Raw genomic sequence first — 17252 nt, 5'->3', positions numbered from 1 at the left:
GATAAAACGCTTTATATTTATTTCGTCTGTCGAGTGCTAATTCGAGTTAAATCACATTTTCAAAAATAATCAGTTTTCGGATTGGCAATGTTTCCTTGACTATATTTGTTCCATGAAGCTCCGATAGTTTTTACTTATCCGAGTCTACAAGTATTTGAGAAAGTAGGTCATGCAATATGTCTTTGTCTACGCGCTTTTGATATCGATTAAGACATTATATTCCGTGTCCTCAGATCGATATCGTAATACAGGTTATCTACAGAACCTGAGAGAAATCTTAACAATAAAGCGCCGTGAATAAGTTTGACAGTACAGGAAGTGTGTGGGTTCGAAGTTTGACGTTTCTGTGTTTTCTTTGGTAGTGTCTCTGTTTACGTTATTGTTGTCAGTGTCGTGTGTATTAGGAATACAGTCTTGTTTACCGAGGAATGAAAGGCTAGCGTAGTAGATGAATTTGTAATCAATTGACTAGATATACAGTAATATTATGTTTTCTGCTATGCAGATGCCGACCATGAAGTTCCATTCAAAATTTCGATCAGCAGTGATGCGCAGGGACTGATGGGTAATCAGCCATATTGTTTTATATCGCGGAGTACAAAATTGAAGTCAGTAGTGCGCAGGGTGCGGAGTTGAAAGTGTAGTTCACAATGGCAGGAAATGCGGGAATGGAGCAGCTAATACCAATAGTGAACAAACTTCAAGATGCGTTCACTCAGCTTGGCGTACATATGCAACTGGATTTGCCCCAGATAGCAGTGGTAGGAGGACAGAGTGCGGGCAAAAGTTCGGTTTTGGAAAATTTCGTCGGAAGGTGAGCAGTAGAGTGTAGGCTCTGTCTTAAAGTGAGTATTGCTTCGTAGGTTTTCAAAATTGTAACAATTACAGAGTGTCATATCTTTACATCGAACATGACAGCAGGTTATGCTATACTTGCAGTTTACTTACGCATTAGTTAGTATGTTCTTCCTGAATCGGGTATAAACATACCTGGCACGCAGACGATGTTTTTCATTTATGCACGTTTTTTCAGGGACTTTCTACCTCGAGGTTCAGGAATTGTCACACGAAGACCCCTTATTTTGCAGCTTATAAATAGTTCAACTGGTAAGTAAGCATGTCGTTTGTAATATGGAATACGTAAACTAAGGGCTAAAAGTGGGCGGATGGAGCATTAGATAACAATTAGTGTCGACTACTTATTATTGTTCGTTAGTGCAGTTACTCTGTTTAGGTTAAGTCTTACGTCAAAAAATTGATCGGGTAAGAGTTTTTGATGTAGTAGTTGATGGTATGCCGAACATCGACACTTTTTCTTGTTTGACGAGACAGTCCTACTTGCTGCTGTAAATCTGAACATTTCGTGCTAGGATTGAAACACGGTAGGGACATGCGTTCAGTTTAGAAATATAGGAATCTTATGTCAGAAGTTGCGTTGTTGGAGAATGATGAAATTGGTCTTATTCAAGACACTTTGTCTACCAAAACGCCGTTAAGTGCGAGCTCGGGTGTAAAAAAACTAATAGTTTATGAATGCAACTGATGTGAGAGATATTTGTTTCCTAAAAATTGCAGTTTGGCTCGTCCGTTCCGTTTTTTGTGAATGGCATTTGTGTGTGCAGTCCCATGGATATGCAGTTATGTACAGAGGCATATCCGTTATGAAATGGAAAAATTGGTACACTGTTTCATTAGAAGCAAGTTAATACATGTTTATAGAAGTTTCATGTTTTCACTTGTGCATAAAGGATAAGGTTTTTGTTGCTTGCAGACATAAGCACTGTGTGAGCTTCTAGGAACTTTTAATAGTTTAGTGAGCCAATTTGCGTAACTTTTTTTCGACATTCTGTTTTTAGTACACTTGTGATAGAATTTAATATTTAACTAACAAAAATTTCAATTCTACGTGGTCTCCTGCAATTCAAATTATAAATACAATAGCATCTTAAATCTGTATTAAAGTTATTCTGTGTCTAAAGTTGCCACTACAGTATCCTTTTTAAAGGAAACCAAATATTCAAAACCAGAGTGCATTTGGTCATATCATGTTTCTGAGCATCCTTTTTTATCTATTTTGTAGAGTATGCAGAATTTCTTCACTGTAAAGGGAAGAAATTTGTTGATTTTGATGAGGTTCGCCGTGAGATAGAAGCGGAAACAGACAGGGTTACTGGATCTAACAAAGGAATTTCCAATATACCTATAAATCTTCGTGTTTATTCTCCAAATGGTGAGTGTCAACAGTTGAAAGACGCACAGAAATGACCACTTTCTAAAATAAATAGATAGTATTTCATTTAAAAATAATAATGTATGTTTTCAATTATTTACTCACCTTGAAATCTTTCTAACCTGTGAGCATGGTTTTGTAGTTAACTATATCAGCCTCTGTGTAATGTACAAAAACACTTTACACTTTCACCTCAGTGTCTCCTCATATACAGCAATTTCTTAATTAATGTGAGAAACAAGACACTATAGGCAGTCAAGGAATTAAAAGTGAACACACAAAATCAGTAATTTTCTACATGACTTCCTATACATTCATTTTCGATATAAACAGTGAATGAGTGCTTTGTTACAGGAATATGTTTGTTTGTTTGTTATTATTATTATTATTGTTAGTTGATAAACAGATATTATCACTTATATTGTAAGCAATTTCAATGTCCTCTTCAGAGCAATCAGCTAGACCTTAAGGGCAAATCTTTGATTGTGATACATGAACCAGTTGCAAAGCTGATGAGAACTACTTTCAGCCAGCAGAAATAAGTTGTTTGTGGAATGTCAAAACCTGTAGTGACCAACAAAATATAATGGAAGAAACTACCTAGAACAACACATTGACCCAATTGGAAAACAATTCAGGTAGACAGACAATGAGGGGGAGAGAGAGAGAGAGAGAGAGAGAGATATTTATGAGTGCAGCTGGTTGGAGGCCTAATCCATAATGGAACACAGTTGACATTGCGTCAAAATGAAAAACGGCAGCTTGTCTGCAGTAAAAACCTAGAGGGTATTGTAACTCAATTGTCGGCTCAGTGCTGCTGAATACTTTGCAGAGCTATAGGTTACATTAACTGTGTGGTGTGATGGGAATGCAGAGAGTGTGTCAACATGTTTCATAATAATGAGTTGAAGCTGATCCCTTCTGTGCTAAACAAAATATAGTCTTTGGTTGTGCTATGTATTTGGATGGGGAAGGAGAAAGTGGCAGCTACTGCAGAAATGCAACTCAATCACTACGTTGGGACCGAGCTGGGTGGGACAGTAGCGCACTGGACTTGCATTCGGAGGACGGCAGTTCAGTCCTGCATCTGGCCATCTTGATTTAGGTTTTCTGTGATTTCCCTGAATCACTCCAGGACAATGTCGGGATTTGTCCTTTGAAGGGGCACAGCAGACATCCTTCCCTAATCTGATGAGACCGATGACATAGCTGTTTCATCTCTTCCCCCAAAACAACCCAACTCTCTACGTTGGGATATTAGAACAGAAATCAAAAGGGAAGCCAACATAATAACAAACATGTGATGCGACTAATAAGATTTGTAGTTGTAGTGTAAGGAGCAGAACGATAAGGACAAATGTAATAGAAAAACTCATTTGAAATTTAATTTTATCCATATTTCGCAGTTTAGCTTCGAATGTGACTGTATTCAATACTCTGGAGGTATGAATTAAAAAAACTCCTTCAGTCACGTCTTTTCATGTTTTATTAGGTATGCACCATGTACTTAATAAAACACGAAAAGTTGTGTCTGAAGACATTTTTTAATTCATTGGAAATTTTCCTTACCGGTCTTCATACATGTTTTATTGAAATTTATTTCTCATAAGTGTTTGTGTGATGGACCGCATTTTCTGGAATAGGTGATGCATGTGAAAAAGTGCCTAGAAATTTTTTGGCCACTCTGGAAGTTACTTGCACATATATCACAAGTGACTTGACAACTGTTGCATATGTACATCTGTATCAAAAAGGATACAGATTGTTCTCGTGTCACATAGATAACGCTGTATAACTGTTAGTAAGGGCGGGGGGGGGGGGGGGGGCAGGTTAGAAGCATTTACGATAAATATTGAATGGTTTGTTGCTCAGTTAAACAGGGGTGTGTAACAGACAAATGTGCCAAACTGTCCAAAGCTGCTCAGAGAAAACAGTTCATTGTTCGAAAAGTTGTAATTGTCTTCAGAGGTATGGAATATGTGAACAGAATAGTCGTGAAGCAAAGATATAGAAGGTTTGAACATATTATTTTGCACATTTTATTGATTGTAAATAAAGCCGTAAATTTTTCTATTAGTTTCATTTAACAGAAATCCCCTTCCCTTTTCTGACATGCACAAGATACCCTCAATTCATTAATTGCAAGGGGGAGGGGGGGGGGGGATTGCGGGACACCCACTGAATCACCGCTGAGTCTCTACCCTTCCAACTCGGTCCATTTATGTGACTGTCACATAGACATGTGGGAATGCTGCAAGAAGGTGGGTGGTTGGAGGGGGGGGGGGGGGGGGAGCTGTGTAAGAAATGTGATGGAGTTAGGACCATGCAGCTGTCAATTGTTAAGCAGAAAGCTGTCACTGGTGGCTTAATTTTTTGTGGTACAGCTTTCACATAAATAAAATTGCAATCATTTTGTATTATCTGAAGAAGATACCAGGTGGTTATAATTAAATTGCAACCACTCATAGAGGGCCATTGTGGGCTGTAATTATCATATGGCAGCAAAACTTGGTGGTGCAAATCAGTTGCTGTGAATGCAAGAAAGAGGTATAGAAATGTTTTCCTACATAATGGATTAAGAACAGGATGTGGGCAGAAAATGTCAAACAGCAAGAAATGCATAATGTTGATGTTATTAACCACTGCTTGCACAGTTTATTCAGTGTGAGCACTGGAGACGTTGTACAGTGCACGTGGTGGCCACAATTGGAACTAATTTTTTCCAGTGTACATCAGTTCTGCACTATTGCGTTAGAATATCTGCCAAGTTTCACTGCCATACAATAATTACAGCCCACATTGGACCTCTGTGAGTAACTGCACTTTAATTATAACCACTCAGTACCTTTTCAGATCACAAAGATGGTCACTAATATTGTTTAATGACAAGTTATGGCTTTGAATGCAGTCCCATCTGATCATTTCCTCCACTCCATATATATCTGTTTTTCATTGATACATGCTATCTCATTGCAGTTTGTAATAAGAAAAGAAAGCCCTCTCCCACCGCAAATATTCTCAAGAGCTGTTGACAATGTCCAACAAAACTTTTTTATCCTGTAACTTGTTGAGATTTTCTACCTCACTGACAGCTTTGAATATCAAGGGCATTTTGATTGCTTAAGTGCCCCTCACTTCACTGAATGAGCTCACAACAGTTTTATGCAGCACACACTAAAAGACTACAAATGTCAACAATGTTTTCAGTAGTGACACACATCCATGGGTAAAGTCTCCAAATTTCACCTACAATATTGCGAATTATCTGAAACTTCTTTGTCTAATCGCTGACATTGAGCCTTGACAGGTAACAGTACACTCTGTGCTTACAACCCAGCCAAAATAGCAGATAATGTGACCTCATTGTTTATGAGAAAATGAATGATGATGCATTGCTTGTTCATGATTACAGTGGTTGAGGAAATAGCTGTTTTCACTAGATGAAAATGCTATGGCCTTCAGTATATTCTCATCGTATTCTTTCTCGTGCCCACACCACTGGATCTTCCAGTGACAGGGAGGTGGTGTAGTGGTATCACACAGGTCTCACCTTTGGGAAGGCTGTGGTTTGAACCATTTAGATTTTTCATGATTTCTCTAAATGGTTTAAGGTAATTGCTGGTGTTATTTCTTTGAAAAGTACATGGCCTATTTTCTTCCACAGCCTGAGTTTGTGCTTCAGCTCTGGCGACTTTATTGTTAATGACACATTAAACCCTACCCTTCCTTCATATCTTTGGATATTCCTGTGGAGATGTGATGAAACTCTTTTTTAATGTTCAAGGTCCTTGTAGGAGCAACAACAGTGGTTTTTTGGGCATGTGCTGCAGTTTTGAATTTTTTACCTTGCACTAGGGTATTTAAGTAATCGACGCACAAGTCTTATATCTGAGAGGTCAGTGAAAATATTTTGAGCTGAACATAATTTCAGAAATTGACCTTCATATAACCCAGAAAAGGTAGTTCCTGCAGCTTACAGTGCCTCAGTACAGTGATAAAGTATGGGATATTTAATTTTGGTTGTAAGTCTTCAGGTTGGTTTGATGGGGGTGCGATTCCCTCTTTTGCCAATCTCTTCATCTCAAGAACAGCAGGGCGATTTCATCTCAGATCATACAGGTCAAGAGTGAGTGTTTCTTATCATTATTTCAAAGTTCTCTGAAGGAAAAAAAAAGTGTTGAAGTTCCACAAGACACCTCTAAAATATTTTGATTTTCTGATGATTTGTTAGAATGTTTTACGACTCTCTATATGAGAATTTGTGAAATTGTTGTAACGTAAGGGAAAATAATAAAAATTGTAACGAAAAAGGTACGAGTGATAGAGATCTGAAATTATTTTTAGTAAAACCATTGTTCTTTATACTGTCAGACATGATTAACACACACTTCTGAGTTTGTTTCTTCTTTAATTTGGAAAAATAAACTACGAAAATTTGTAACTTTCAGTAAACTTCAAAATTTTATTTAGAAAATGCAAGTAGTCAGAGGATGTTAACCATCTTGAGAAATGATTTTTTGATATAATTATTTTCTATATATAAAAACCTCCATCCTGAATATTCTAAAAAAAAAAAAAAAAAGTGTGGGGTTGTTAGTTGGTCATTATGAAATGTACAAGCAGAGTGGGCAATATTTTGCTGTGAAAATTTTGAGAAATTTTTGTTAGGCCTAGCTGCTGTCAAGGCCAAAAATCCTGTACACTTAAGTTTTTAAATTGATTGCTGATTTTGAGTAAATTTAATGCAAAACTTGTATATCTTAATCAAAATAATTATTTGACAGCCTTAGAAGTGAGTGGGAAAATTGTTGTTCATTCAGTTCTAGCATTAAGAAAAATAGATATATAGAATAGCTTTTTATATCTTCTTCTGCTTCTGATATTATTTACAAATTTGTATTGTCTTCTTTCTTGATTTTACTTTCTTGTGACAGTCCATGAATTAAAATTGCCTGCACTGTAACAACCAACACCTCTCAGTTGAAGAGTTGTATAGCCAAGCTTAATTTGTACATGGACAAGGCTGATCCAACAAGAGCAGTACTTTGGAAATGGAAACTGTGCACTGATTTGTTAATGATGGCCATTTGAAAGAATCTGCCAGACCATGAGGTGTTATAAAGGAGATGGTTACATCATACAGCTCATGAGAGAGATTAATTATTTGTCCCACTCACCACTGATTGTCATATAATGAAGTTCGACACAACAAAGTATTCTAAAACTATACTGAGGTATCTATATATCACTCAAGTAACAGGCTGCATTTCATGTAGAACTGTTCTTGCAATCTATATGCCACTCAAGGATACAGCCCAGCAGTGACTTGACTGAATTCCTACCACTGGCTCTCTCTCTCTCTCTCTCTCTCTCTCTCTCTCTCCTCTCCCCCTCAAAACAGAATTAGAATTCCCCTAATGTACAAGTAAGGGTTTTGTTTTGTTGTAACCTTGATATAGTCTGTACAAATCCTATATCAAGAGCTTCATGGTGGAGATGGAGATTAAATCTTGTTGCAAGGTGATTAGAGACCTCCTACCCCATCACGTGTACTTTTTCCATGACCTGTTGCTGAATTTATTTATTTATTTATTTTTCTCCTGTGTAGTGTGTTTGAAGCTCATAAAGCAGTTTTTAAAATGAGGTGCTGCACCATCAGACACAGACACGTACACATGTTTAGTAAATGTGTGGCCTTTTGATGCTGTGTCATGAATTATCATGCTGACAGCATAGCATGAATATGTAATATCATGAATAAGACACTTGTGATTTGTGCCAGTGGTAACTTAGAACTTCATTCTGAAAAGCAACAGAGCAGTTCTCAGCAAAGTCGAAATAAATAAATAATGTGTCAGTATTCTGCAAAGTGACTGATTTTACTTTTGTTATTGCCTGCCTGAATTCTGCAGATGTGACGATGAGTTACTCCTTTTATGACCCAATGCCTAACCTCTATAACAAACTTCCTCAGCTCCGTTGTCTTCTTCACCAACTCTCCTCCCCGACACAATGCGTAGGTTACGCCATTGTTGTTATCCTGAAGATGTAATGGTCATCCCTTCAGCAGCAGGACAGACTGCTCACTCCTGCGACCAACATTTATCTTGCGGCTGTTGGCATATACCCAAAAGCATCAGGTCCATCTCTACTACTTCCCTGTGACATTACTTGAAGCAAATAAGTTTCAAATTAGTGCAGTAAATACATGTGCATACTTCCTTCGCTGGCTGGCATTTTACCCGTTTCGGTTGTGAGAGACCAATTTGTAAATTTCAGTTCTACTTTTTGATAGGGTGATATGCTTTTCCTACTGATCTTTTTGTCTTCTTAACATTTCCACCATTTTCTTGAAAGAGATAACATCAACCTGATTAGGACTTCGCCTACTGCAATCTTTGTCATCACTTGGGTAATATTCCAGAGCAACATTAAACGTATCATCTTGCTTTGGAGGGCCACAGTAGGAATCTTGGTATGCCTAACACCTTTTTCATTTGTTATTTTATGAGCTTTTGAAATTAAGTAGTGAGAGGAAGTGGATATGTATCTGTAAGGCTGCTGCTTGAAGTAGCTATCTACTATGAGTGTCAGTAATTGTAATCTCTCAGTATAGGTATCTGCTTAAATAGCAGTGTTTGTTTTGAAGCCACACAGCAAATTAGGGGCACATGTTACTATCTTCAGCTTCTTCATAAAGTGCATCTACATTATACACTTTACAAAGTTTTAAAGATGTTCCTTATGTTTAAAGTCCTTCTAGTTTTCTTTGTACATATTGATTTCTTCTTGTGCTTCTTATCATGCCTGGGCATTTAAGGAGGGATATATTAGGGGCTACAACAGAAATGCTAACATTAAATACATCAACAACTTTATACCTGGGGGAATATAAACATTTGCACTGGCTTCTTCAGTTTCACACTCCAGTGATGGTGATTGTTCAGGTAGGTCATTACTAAATTTCTTGTTATAGCAATTCCTGCACAAATGACGTGATGGTAACATAGTCACTTGAGGACTAAGATGTTTCTGCAATAGTTCTATCAAACTTCCAACAGTTCTGAAGCCATTCTCACTTTTATTTAACATCACTTTCTTGTGCCTTTTCCAGGGGCAACACACCTCACCATTTCACTATTGTGTCTGCTTATTGACATTGCATCTACCAAAAAGTTCAAACCAAACACAAAACTGTATGCTGAATGATTCATGTGCAAGTTCTCACTTGTTCATTATGAATACGAGAGAGCTGGCAACAGTGTTGCTGACATGCATATTTTACCCCAGGAATTCAGTGGTGTGGAATATCCAGAACATTGAAAAATTTCTAACCTTTTACACACACAAATATTGCCCACTTTGGTTGCAGTAACTATGAACACATTGACCAGACAATATATTGTGCAATTTTCTTAAGTTTTTTGATGAACATGCGAAGGGGGGAGCTTTAAAGTAAAAGAAAACATCTGCCAGGTATCCAGTATTTCTTGTTTATTAGTTCTATTTTTGTAATTCTCTGTGTTGTTAAGTTATTTTCAAAATATACAGCTTTCAAAGGACTGTGCCATTTACAAAAACCAAGGTAAAATGACTCTGTTTTATTTGTTAACATGCGTTATAGAGGTCTAACATATATTTTTTCCAGAGAAATTCATGATCATGAGGTGACATGCCCTATATGATTGAGATGAAATCTCCCAGTGTCAGTTTGTAATAGAAAGGTTTGTGGACTAAAGATTAAAAGGTTGCTGGTCTGTTATGCAGTCATTTTTGCAATAGGTATATTTCCTTTAATTACATGTTGGCATACTTTTGTGTATTTTTACATTTGAAATCAGATAGGTGTTATGTCATTCTAAAAATTATTTAGTAATCAAATTTCATGTAACTTTCCTTACCACCAAGCAATGTAAAACTGAATCTTACCTTTTACTAGTAAGGTCACTACGTTTTTTGAAGAAGTGTATGTAATCTCCAGTCGTGGTTAATGCTAGGCTTATCTCCCACATTTTGTGTCTCAAACGTTCCACTGAACAGAGCATATTCATATTATTTTGTACCTTACATTAATATTCATTTTGAGATGTGAACCCCCTTCATCACTTTCAGCCATTCTGTTGCTGTTGCTGATTGTAGTAAAGTTTCCTTGTGCAATGGTGGATACTGAATTCAAAGTACTGTGTTTCCTTACTTCCCTTCTTTCATCCAATCCTCACCCCCCACCCCAATTGTAATGGCTCAAGTTTCATCTCTATTTTCATACTTGGGTACGAAATTCACCCCCAGTGGATAAGTTTGTGTGTAGTAATAGTTATGCTAATAACGGAAGTTGTAATAGGAAAATAGGCAGAATTTGATGCAAGACATGTATTGGTTGAAACTCAAGTTTTTATACCGTTATTAAAAATTAAGATTTGATCAAAACTTGGTTTCACTGCTTTGTCATTTGTTGCTTTGTATCGTGAAATCATATTAATTTTATTTTCACCCAGTATTATAAATGAAGGACATTTAAAATGAATTAAAATTGTGCTGACAGTGCTGAATATCACCCTAATCGACCTCCCGGGACTAACAAAGGTACCTGTGGGAGATCAGCCAGCAGATATTGAGAATCAAATCAAAGACATGTTGCTGCAGTTCATCACAAAGGAGACTTGTTTGATCTTAGCAGTGACACCAGCAAACACTGATCTCGCAACTTCAGATGCTCTGCAAATAGCCAAGAGTGTTGACCCAGATGGTAAAAGTAGAAAGAAAGAAACCTATTGAACCAATAGTGGAATGAGGAATGGTATATCAGTATATATGCTCTGTTATTGATAGATGTTTGAGGCATAAGGAGAGCCCATTTGACTTAATCTTTACAACTGTAAAGGGAGTTAGCCTTTTGAGAGGAACATGCTATTCTCTACTTTGCATAAAAATGATATCATTGTTGCTGCTGTTTCAAAAGTTAAGTGTTCTTTGTATTTCTGGAAATTGCAGTCTGAATGTGTACTGCGTGCTGCTAAATACCTTATGCCAAAACAGCTATCAAGTTTCATACTGCATGAATGCATGTTTGTTGTCAACTTTGTTTACAAACTGTTTTTGTAGTGTAACGCCTTGGGCTGTGTGCGTGCACACACACACACACACACACACACACACACACACACACACACACACACACAATTTTAGTAAAAGTAGCTTCTCTTTGCACTGTAGTTGTAGATATAGTAGAGTTTTTGTTGCAGTTTTGAATCTGACTCTTATCGATCTACCGGGTATAACTAAGGTTCCAATTGGAGACCAGCCGCCTCAGATTGAACAGCAGATCAAGTCAATGATCATGACCTACATAACTCAAGACAATTGCTTGATTTTGGCTGTGACTCCAGCAAACTCTGATTTGGCAAACAGTGATGCTTTGAAAATGGCAAAAGATGTTGACCCAGCAGGTAACTTTTTCTTTGCCCACGTGGAGTGGATTTGCAGAGGTGTGGAACAGTACTCCTGTGAAATAACTGTCTTGTGGCATATGAAGTACCTTATGAATGTGATGGATATTTGGTTTGTGTAAGCATTTGGTGATGGGAGGTGGCTAATTGATTGTGACAGCTTCAATATTTGCAAAGGCCTTCAGAATTTTAGCTTCAACCAAAGAAAAAATAAATAGTTTTATTACTTTCTTCAATGGCCCTGGCACTCTTCACAAGACACTGAAAAATGTGCCCCTTGCTTGGCATGATTTGCTTTTATATCTTACATTGCCGGGCTCACTTCAGAAATACACTTTTTACATCAGATTCATGAAATTCGTCTTTGTTAGTTTTTGCTACTACCTACTTGTAACTCTACACCTGTTACCCTCATTTTCTCTTTCCTTTCCTTTTTTAAAAAAACTTTTCTCCCTCTTATTTTTAAGTAAAATGTAAATATCGTGTGACTAGGACCTCCTGTTGGGTAGACCGTTCACTGGGTGCAAGTCTTTCAATTTGACGCCAATTCGGCAACTTGCACATCAATTGGAATGAAATGATGAGGATTAGGACAACACAACATCCAGTCCCCTAAGTGGAAAAAATCTCTGACCCAGCTGGGAATGGAACCCAGGCCCTTGGGATTGACATTGGTCTCACTGACCACTCAGCTACTGGGGGGGGGGGGGGGGGGGGGACTTATTTTTAACTGAATATTCCAAGAAACAAGTGTGATGGAGCAAAGTGTGTTTCACTCCCAAAGCCATATGTAATTATGTAGGAATAATACACACAGTCATTTTTTTTCACTAAATGAAGTAGGCACTTTAATTAAAACAGTGTATTTGGGGTGCATTGCATTTGAATAAAGTAAAGATATATTGCAGGCTAGTGGGAGACCTTTAATTTGAGTGTCACAAGGATGTGAATACCCTGCAATGAAAAAGCAACACATCCTCAGAATACCAAACAGACAGATAGTCACGACAATGCTGAATGTGGTTCCACGTGTTGGTGGCACACACTACAATGGATGAGTTTCATTTGAGAGTAGTGACTAATCTACTCCGGTGTGCTGCTGCTCACCTCTCCCTAAATAGAATCCAATTACAGATATACTATGTTAATGGGATATGATGTCGTACATTGTGAACATTGACATTGATTAAGAGATATTTCTTCAGGACTTTTCCAGAAGTCCATATCCGTATTACGTAAAATGGCTAATTTTATTTCCGAGCAAACAGAAAATAATTTTGAAATGTTAGCAGCTGTCACATCATTAGTTTGAATATGTTGCTATCACTCTTGCCAGTTGCTGAAGTAGTTCAGACCTAACAAAATCTGCCTGTGGACTGTATGCAGGTACCAGTTTGCTGTTCAGCCTGTGTGTGATTTTGGAATGGTTTGAAACTCGTGTAGGTAACAGCTACCATACATACACAGTTGATAAGCCTATTAACAAAAGCTTGTGCACTTTACTAACACATTGTGATGTTACTACTGCTTCCCAATTGTAAACGTAATGGAAGATGTTTCATCTACCTAAGTCCATAGTTACAGTGGTAACAGTGTTGTGAATGGTGAAGTCAAAGGATAGCATACTGGAAACTGATGTAATATTTTACCACAAATGTGATGGTTTAAAGGAAAGCCAGAGTTGGTATGCAAATATATCCTAAGATGCCTGACCAGTAAGCAGAACAATGGTGTATGCTTAGCTGTAGTGTGAATTGATGGCACTGTGTTTAGAGCTGTTGCTGTCAAAATTGTCTTTAGATATTTGTTTGAAATCCTACAGATGAGTTATGCCTGTGGTGAAAGCACATAGAAATAATGACTGATCTATATTGCAAATGTTAACCCAGTTGACGAGGCTTTCATCCTTTGGAATTCAATACATATGCATCTGGTCTGTATTGTGTAATAAACTGTAGTGTCTCATGATGGATTGGTGGAAAACAATGAATTACAACCACCAATATAACTGTGGCTGATAAAGCACTTGCTGTTAGGCAGACCTTGGGTTGATGTTCGGTATATTACAACCAATAAAGAAAACAAGTTTCATTTTTTACATCCTCCACCATTTTCTGCAGCTACAAGTTGCACTATTACCTAAAGTATTAATTCAAAAATTGACTTCAACCTTAATCCCAAAGAAGTGCTACAACCAGTAACAGCAGTACGTCAAAAATGCAACAGCAGCAAGTGGCCACATACCCCAACAGTGGAAAAATAGTCATATTATTATCTGTAGTTAACTTGACTTCCCATGACACCACACTGGCAACCACTCCAGCAGATAAATGCTCTGTTGATTTAAATTTCTATCACAGTTGTGTAATTTTGCTGATGATTAGTTTTGACTGTAGTCCTTAATTTTCAAACCACACCTGCACTAATAGTGCTTCTCAAAGCAAACTTCCACTTGACATACTTGGGTAATCTCGACACAGTACAGTCGTGCACCAAATATTGCATGCATGATTCATTCAACAGATAAAACTGCACTGAATGCACTCAGTGCGATTTCATCTGCTGAATGTATCACACATGTAATAAGATTTTCCCATATCTGTTGTGTGGACATTACCCAAGTATGTCAGTGGAGTTTTTGTTTCGTAATTAGTACTAGTGCAGGTGTGGTTTGAAAATGAAGGCTTCATTCCAGACTTGTCGCCAATATAAATTACATGGAACTGTGACAGAAATGTAAATAAAGAGTTGTTAAATCTTAGTTTTTGGTCCTTCCTCAGCAAAACATTCAAACTGCATAAATATTTGCTTTTATCCAGTTCTGTAGTGTTCTCTGTATTTCTGTACTGTACTTGTTGCATGCCAGTTTTGTTGCCTTCCCCAATGCTCTGCTCTCCTTACCATTCACTTTTTCCAGACAACCATACCTTATCAGTTTATATCATGGCAGCGAACATGTTATTACTTACATTAGCTGTCCACTACAAAGCTGTTATTGCTTGCATTTTTTCCCTTACTATTGTTCAGTTATTAATTGGTTGAGGTATTCAACTTGTTTCATAACTTTCACAGCATGTTTTTGTGTGTGTCATTCACATTTATTGAAGTAAAATTTTGCAGTTAGTTTGTTTGGCCTCAGCTTGTTTATTTTTGTCTGTCTCTCTCTGCACTTTAAAATAATCTGACTTGCATGTTGTTTCAGTTTATAATTTTCAGTATTATGTAAAATGCTGCCACTATGTTGTGCTCCAGTCAGTACATAGCAGGATTTTGTGCATTATGGATGTGCTATATTAGGCACATTTTTTGCAAAGGCTTTGTCAGTGTTTAAATTGGCTATTCAATAGGAAGAGTGCATATTTGAGTGACTGTTTATTCCCATTAATTGCTTTGTTTTTAGGTAGAGGAGGTGGGGCATATAGGATTGGGAAGGGTGGAGTTGTTACTTTCTTTGCACTTAAAAACTAATGGCTTTATATAAAAAAATGAATCTATGACTTTGGTGAAATGTTTGTACAGCAAAGTAAGATGTTTTCCTACCCCAAATGAAGACCTTTGTAATTATGTGAAGACTTCAGTGTGGGAAAATCTTATTAGTTTCCAATGGGAAGAGAAGGGGACGAAGTGAGGTATTTTCTTATTGTAGATAAGTCATATATTTTCAGCACCCAAATGGCATGTGCCTATATAATTTTCTTTCATGCAAGTCAGTAACTTTACATTAAAATTCAGCTTATAAATGTATTTAGGCAAATTAACTGACTGTAATAATTGGCATATGGCAGTCTTTTTTCCTAACTTTGCTTATGGGTAAATCTGTTCGTCAAAATAGTTTAATGCATGAATTTTGCTCTCATATACAATAAATATATATTATTATGGCTTGTTAAGTAAAAAGTTTGCAATGTGGGTGTGTGTGTGCAGCTAATTTTGGCTTTGTATTAACATTTGAAGAATATATCTTATAATTAAATGTTACCCTGAGGCATTTAAGTCTCTTCATTATCTACGATAATGATCGAAGCAGAAAAAATGAATTAAAATTTCTTTTGCTTTGGTCATTATCATATATGAAGAATAATTTATTTTAAATTTTCCATTTGTTCTCTATTTTCAAAAACTGACTTGTTACAAGCAGTTATTTTGAATCAGTTTAGATGCAAATGAAATCTGCACTGTTTCTTGTTTTTCTGTATTGTAGGAAGAACACTGGAAAGCAAAAATCACTTTGAATTCAAACTCTTGTCATTTGGATAAGAATTTGTAAGCGATGTAGAGTTACACTATCTAAAAATATGTTAAAAGGCTGTTTCACAAGTTCTTGGAAGAAGTATATGTCCAGTGAGACAAGTTCATATGGAATGTGCCATACCCAACAGTCCTCAAAACTCTTGAGAGGTGTTTGGGCATACATTTGCATATAGTTTTTGAAACTTGAGCATTTATTCTTAAGTTTTGGTTTTGTGTTAAACGTAGGCCATGCTATATTGGTGGAAAAAAAAATTGTTGCTTCAATTGTATGTACTGAATGAATGGAATTACAAACAGTCAGATTTTATGAGAGTCAAGAGTGAAGTTTATCTGGGCAATAAATTTGAGCCCTTTCTGTTTCCTGTAGATAACTTGTTCATCTAGTATCGGTATAAAAGATGCTAGTCTCCATTTGCAACAAAAACTGAAGATTAATACAGTGAGTTTAAAAATAAAGATGGTTAACATTACTTTCTGGAAACATGGTTTCAAAATTTATGATAGGGTGGAAGAAGGTAGAACAAGTGAATGGTTTTTGTCACCATAACCAGATTGTTGTTTTGTTTCACAATATAGTCCTTCAGCATGTTTCTTGATGCGAAGTGATTGACTCTGTTGTACTGGTGGAAACCTAATGGTTATTCTCAGTTTCGATTCTGTTTGACATTAGCTAGAATTATTCCACTGCTATATGGCAGCATGGTTGGTTCCTCTTCAGCCCATTAACTGACTAAAATTCTTTTTGGCATGGATCTATAATGGGAAAGAAATGAGTGTTTGGGCTATTCTTCAGTAATTTCAGTAATAAAATTTGTTGCATTGCCTGCCTCTTCCCAGAATTCATGCTTCTGTGATAAAGCTTCTGAAACAGCTTTGATGTACTGGTAGTCATTCTTGCATAAAATGAAAATAATATACGGTACCAGAAGTTAAATATACATTGGGAATACTATTCACAACTTTAGTCTGTTTCATTGTTCATTGAAAGTTTTTCACATTTCTTTATCCATTGTCTATTCTAGCAATATATTATTGGATTTCTAAAGTCTCTCCTTCCATTTTTTTTTTTTTTTTTTTTGTTACTTAATTTTCAATATATAGGCATCAGAACCATAGGTGTTATAACCAAACTGGACCTCATGGATGAAGGTACGGACGCACGGGATATTCTTGAAAACAAGCTACTCCCCCTCCGGAGAGGGTATATTGGGGTAGTTAATAGAAGTCAGAAGGATATTGAAGGCAAGAAGGATATTAAAGCTGCTTTGGCTGCCGAGAGGAAGTTTTTTCTCAGGTATGTATTGTTGTGTTTCGAAGAATTGTAT

At 36.8% G+C, this 17252-nt stretch overlaps 1 protein-coding gene across 11 annotated transcripts in view; it reads left to right on the top strand.

Moving 5' to 3' along the window:
- Positions 1 to 213: 213 nt before the first annotated feature.
- The window catches only part of LOC126299409 (dynamin), a 117019-nt gene continuing 99980 nt past the window's right edge, over positions 214 to 17252 (top strand). For 5 of the 11 annotated variants that reach the window (XR_007552797.1, XR_007552796.1, XM_049991301.1 and 2 more), the window contains exons 1-5: positions 214 to 814; positions 1034 to 1107; positions 2081 to 2230; positions 10773 to 10976; positions 17029 to 17221. Coding sequence is in view for 9 of the 11 variants with exons in the window: in XM_049991301.1 (XP_049847258.1) it covers positions 651 to 814; positions 1034 to 1107; positions 2081 to 2230; positions 10773 to 10976; positions 17029 to 17221 (785 nt within the window). In the remaining 2 variants the exon portion in view is untranslated. Of the gene's footprint in view, positions 815 to 1033; positions 1108 to 2080; positions 2231 to 10772; positions 10977 to 11472; positions 11677 to 17028; positions 17222 to 17252 lie in introns of all 11 variants that reach the window. The other 6 variants (XM_049991303.1, XM_049991299.1, XM_049991296.1 and 3 more) reach the window with 4 other exon arrangements.

The sequence above is a fragment of the Schistocerca gregaria genome, chromosome X (assembly GCF_023897955.1).
Source record: "Schistocerca gregaria isolate iqSchGreg1 chromosome X, iqSchGreg1.2, whole genome shotgun sequence".
Classification (NCBI taxonomy): Eukaryota; Metazoa; Arthropoda; class Insecta; order Orthoptera; family Acrididae; genus Schistocerca; species Schistocerca gregaria.
The sequence above is the reverse complement of the archived record's forward strand: the minus strand, read 5'-3'. Positions and strand labels throughout refer to the sequence as shown.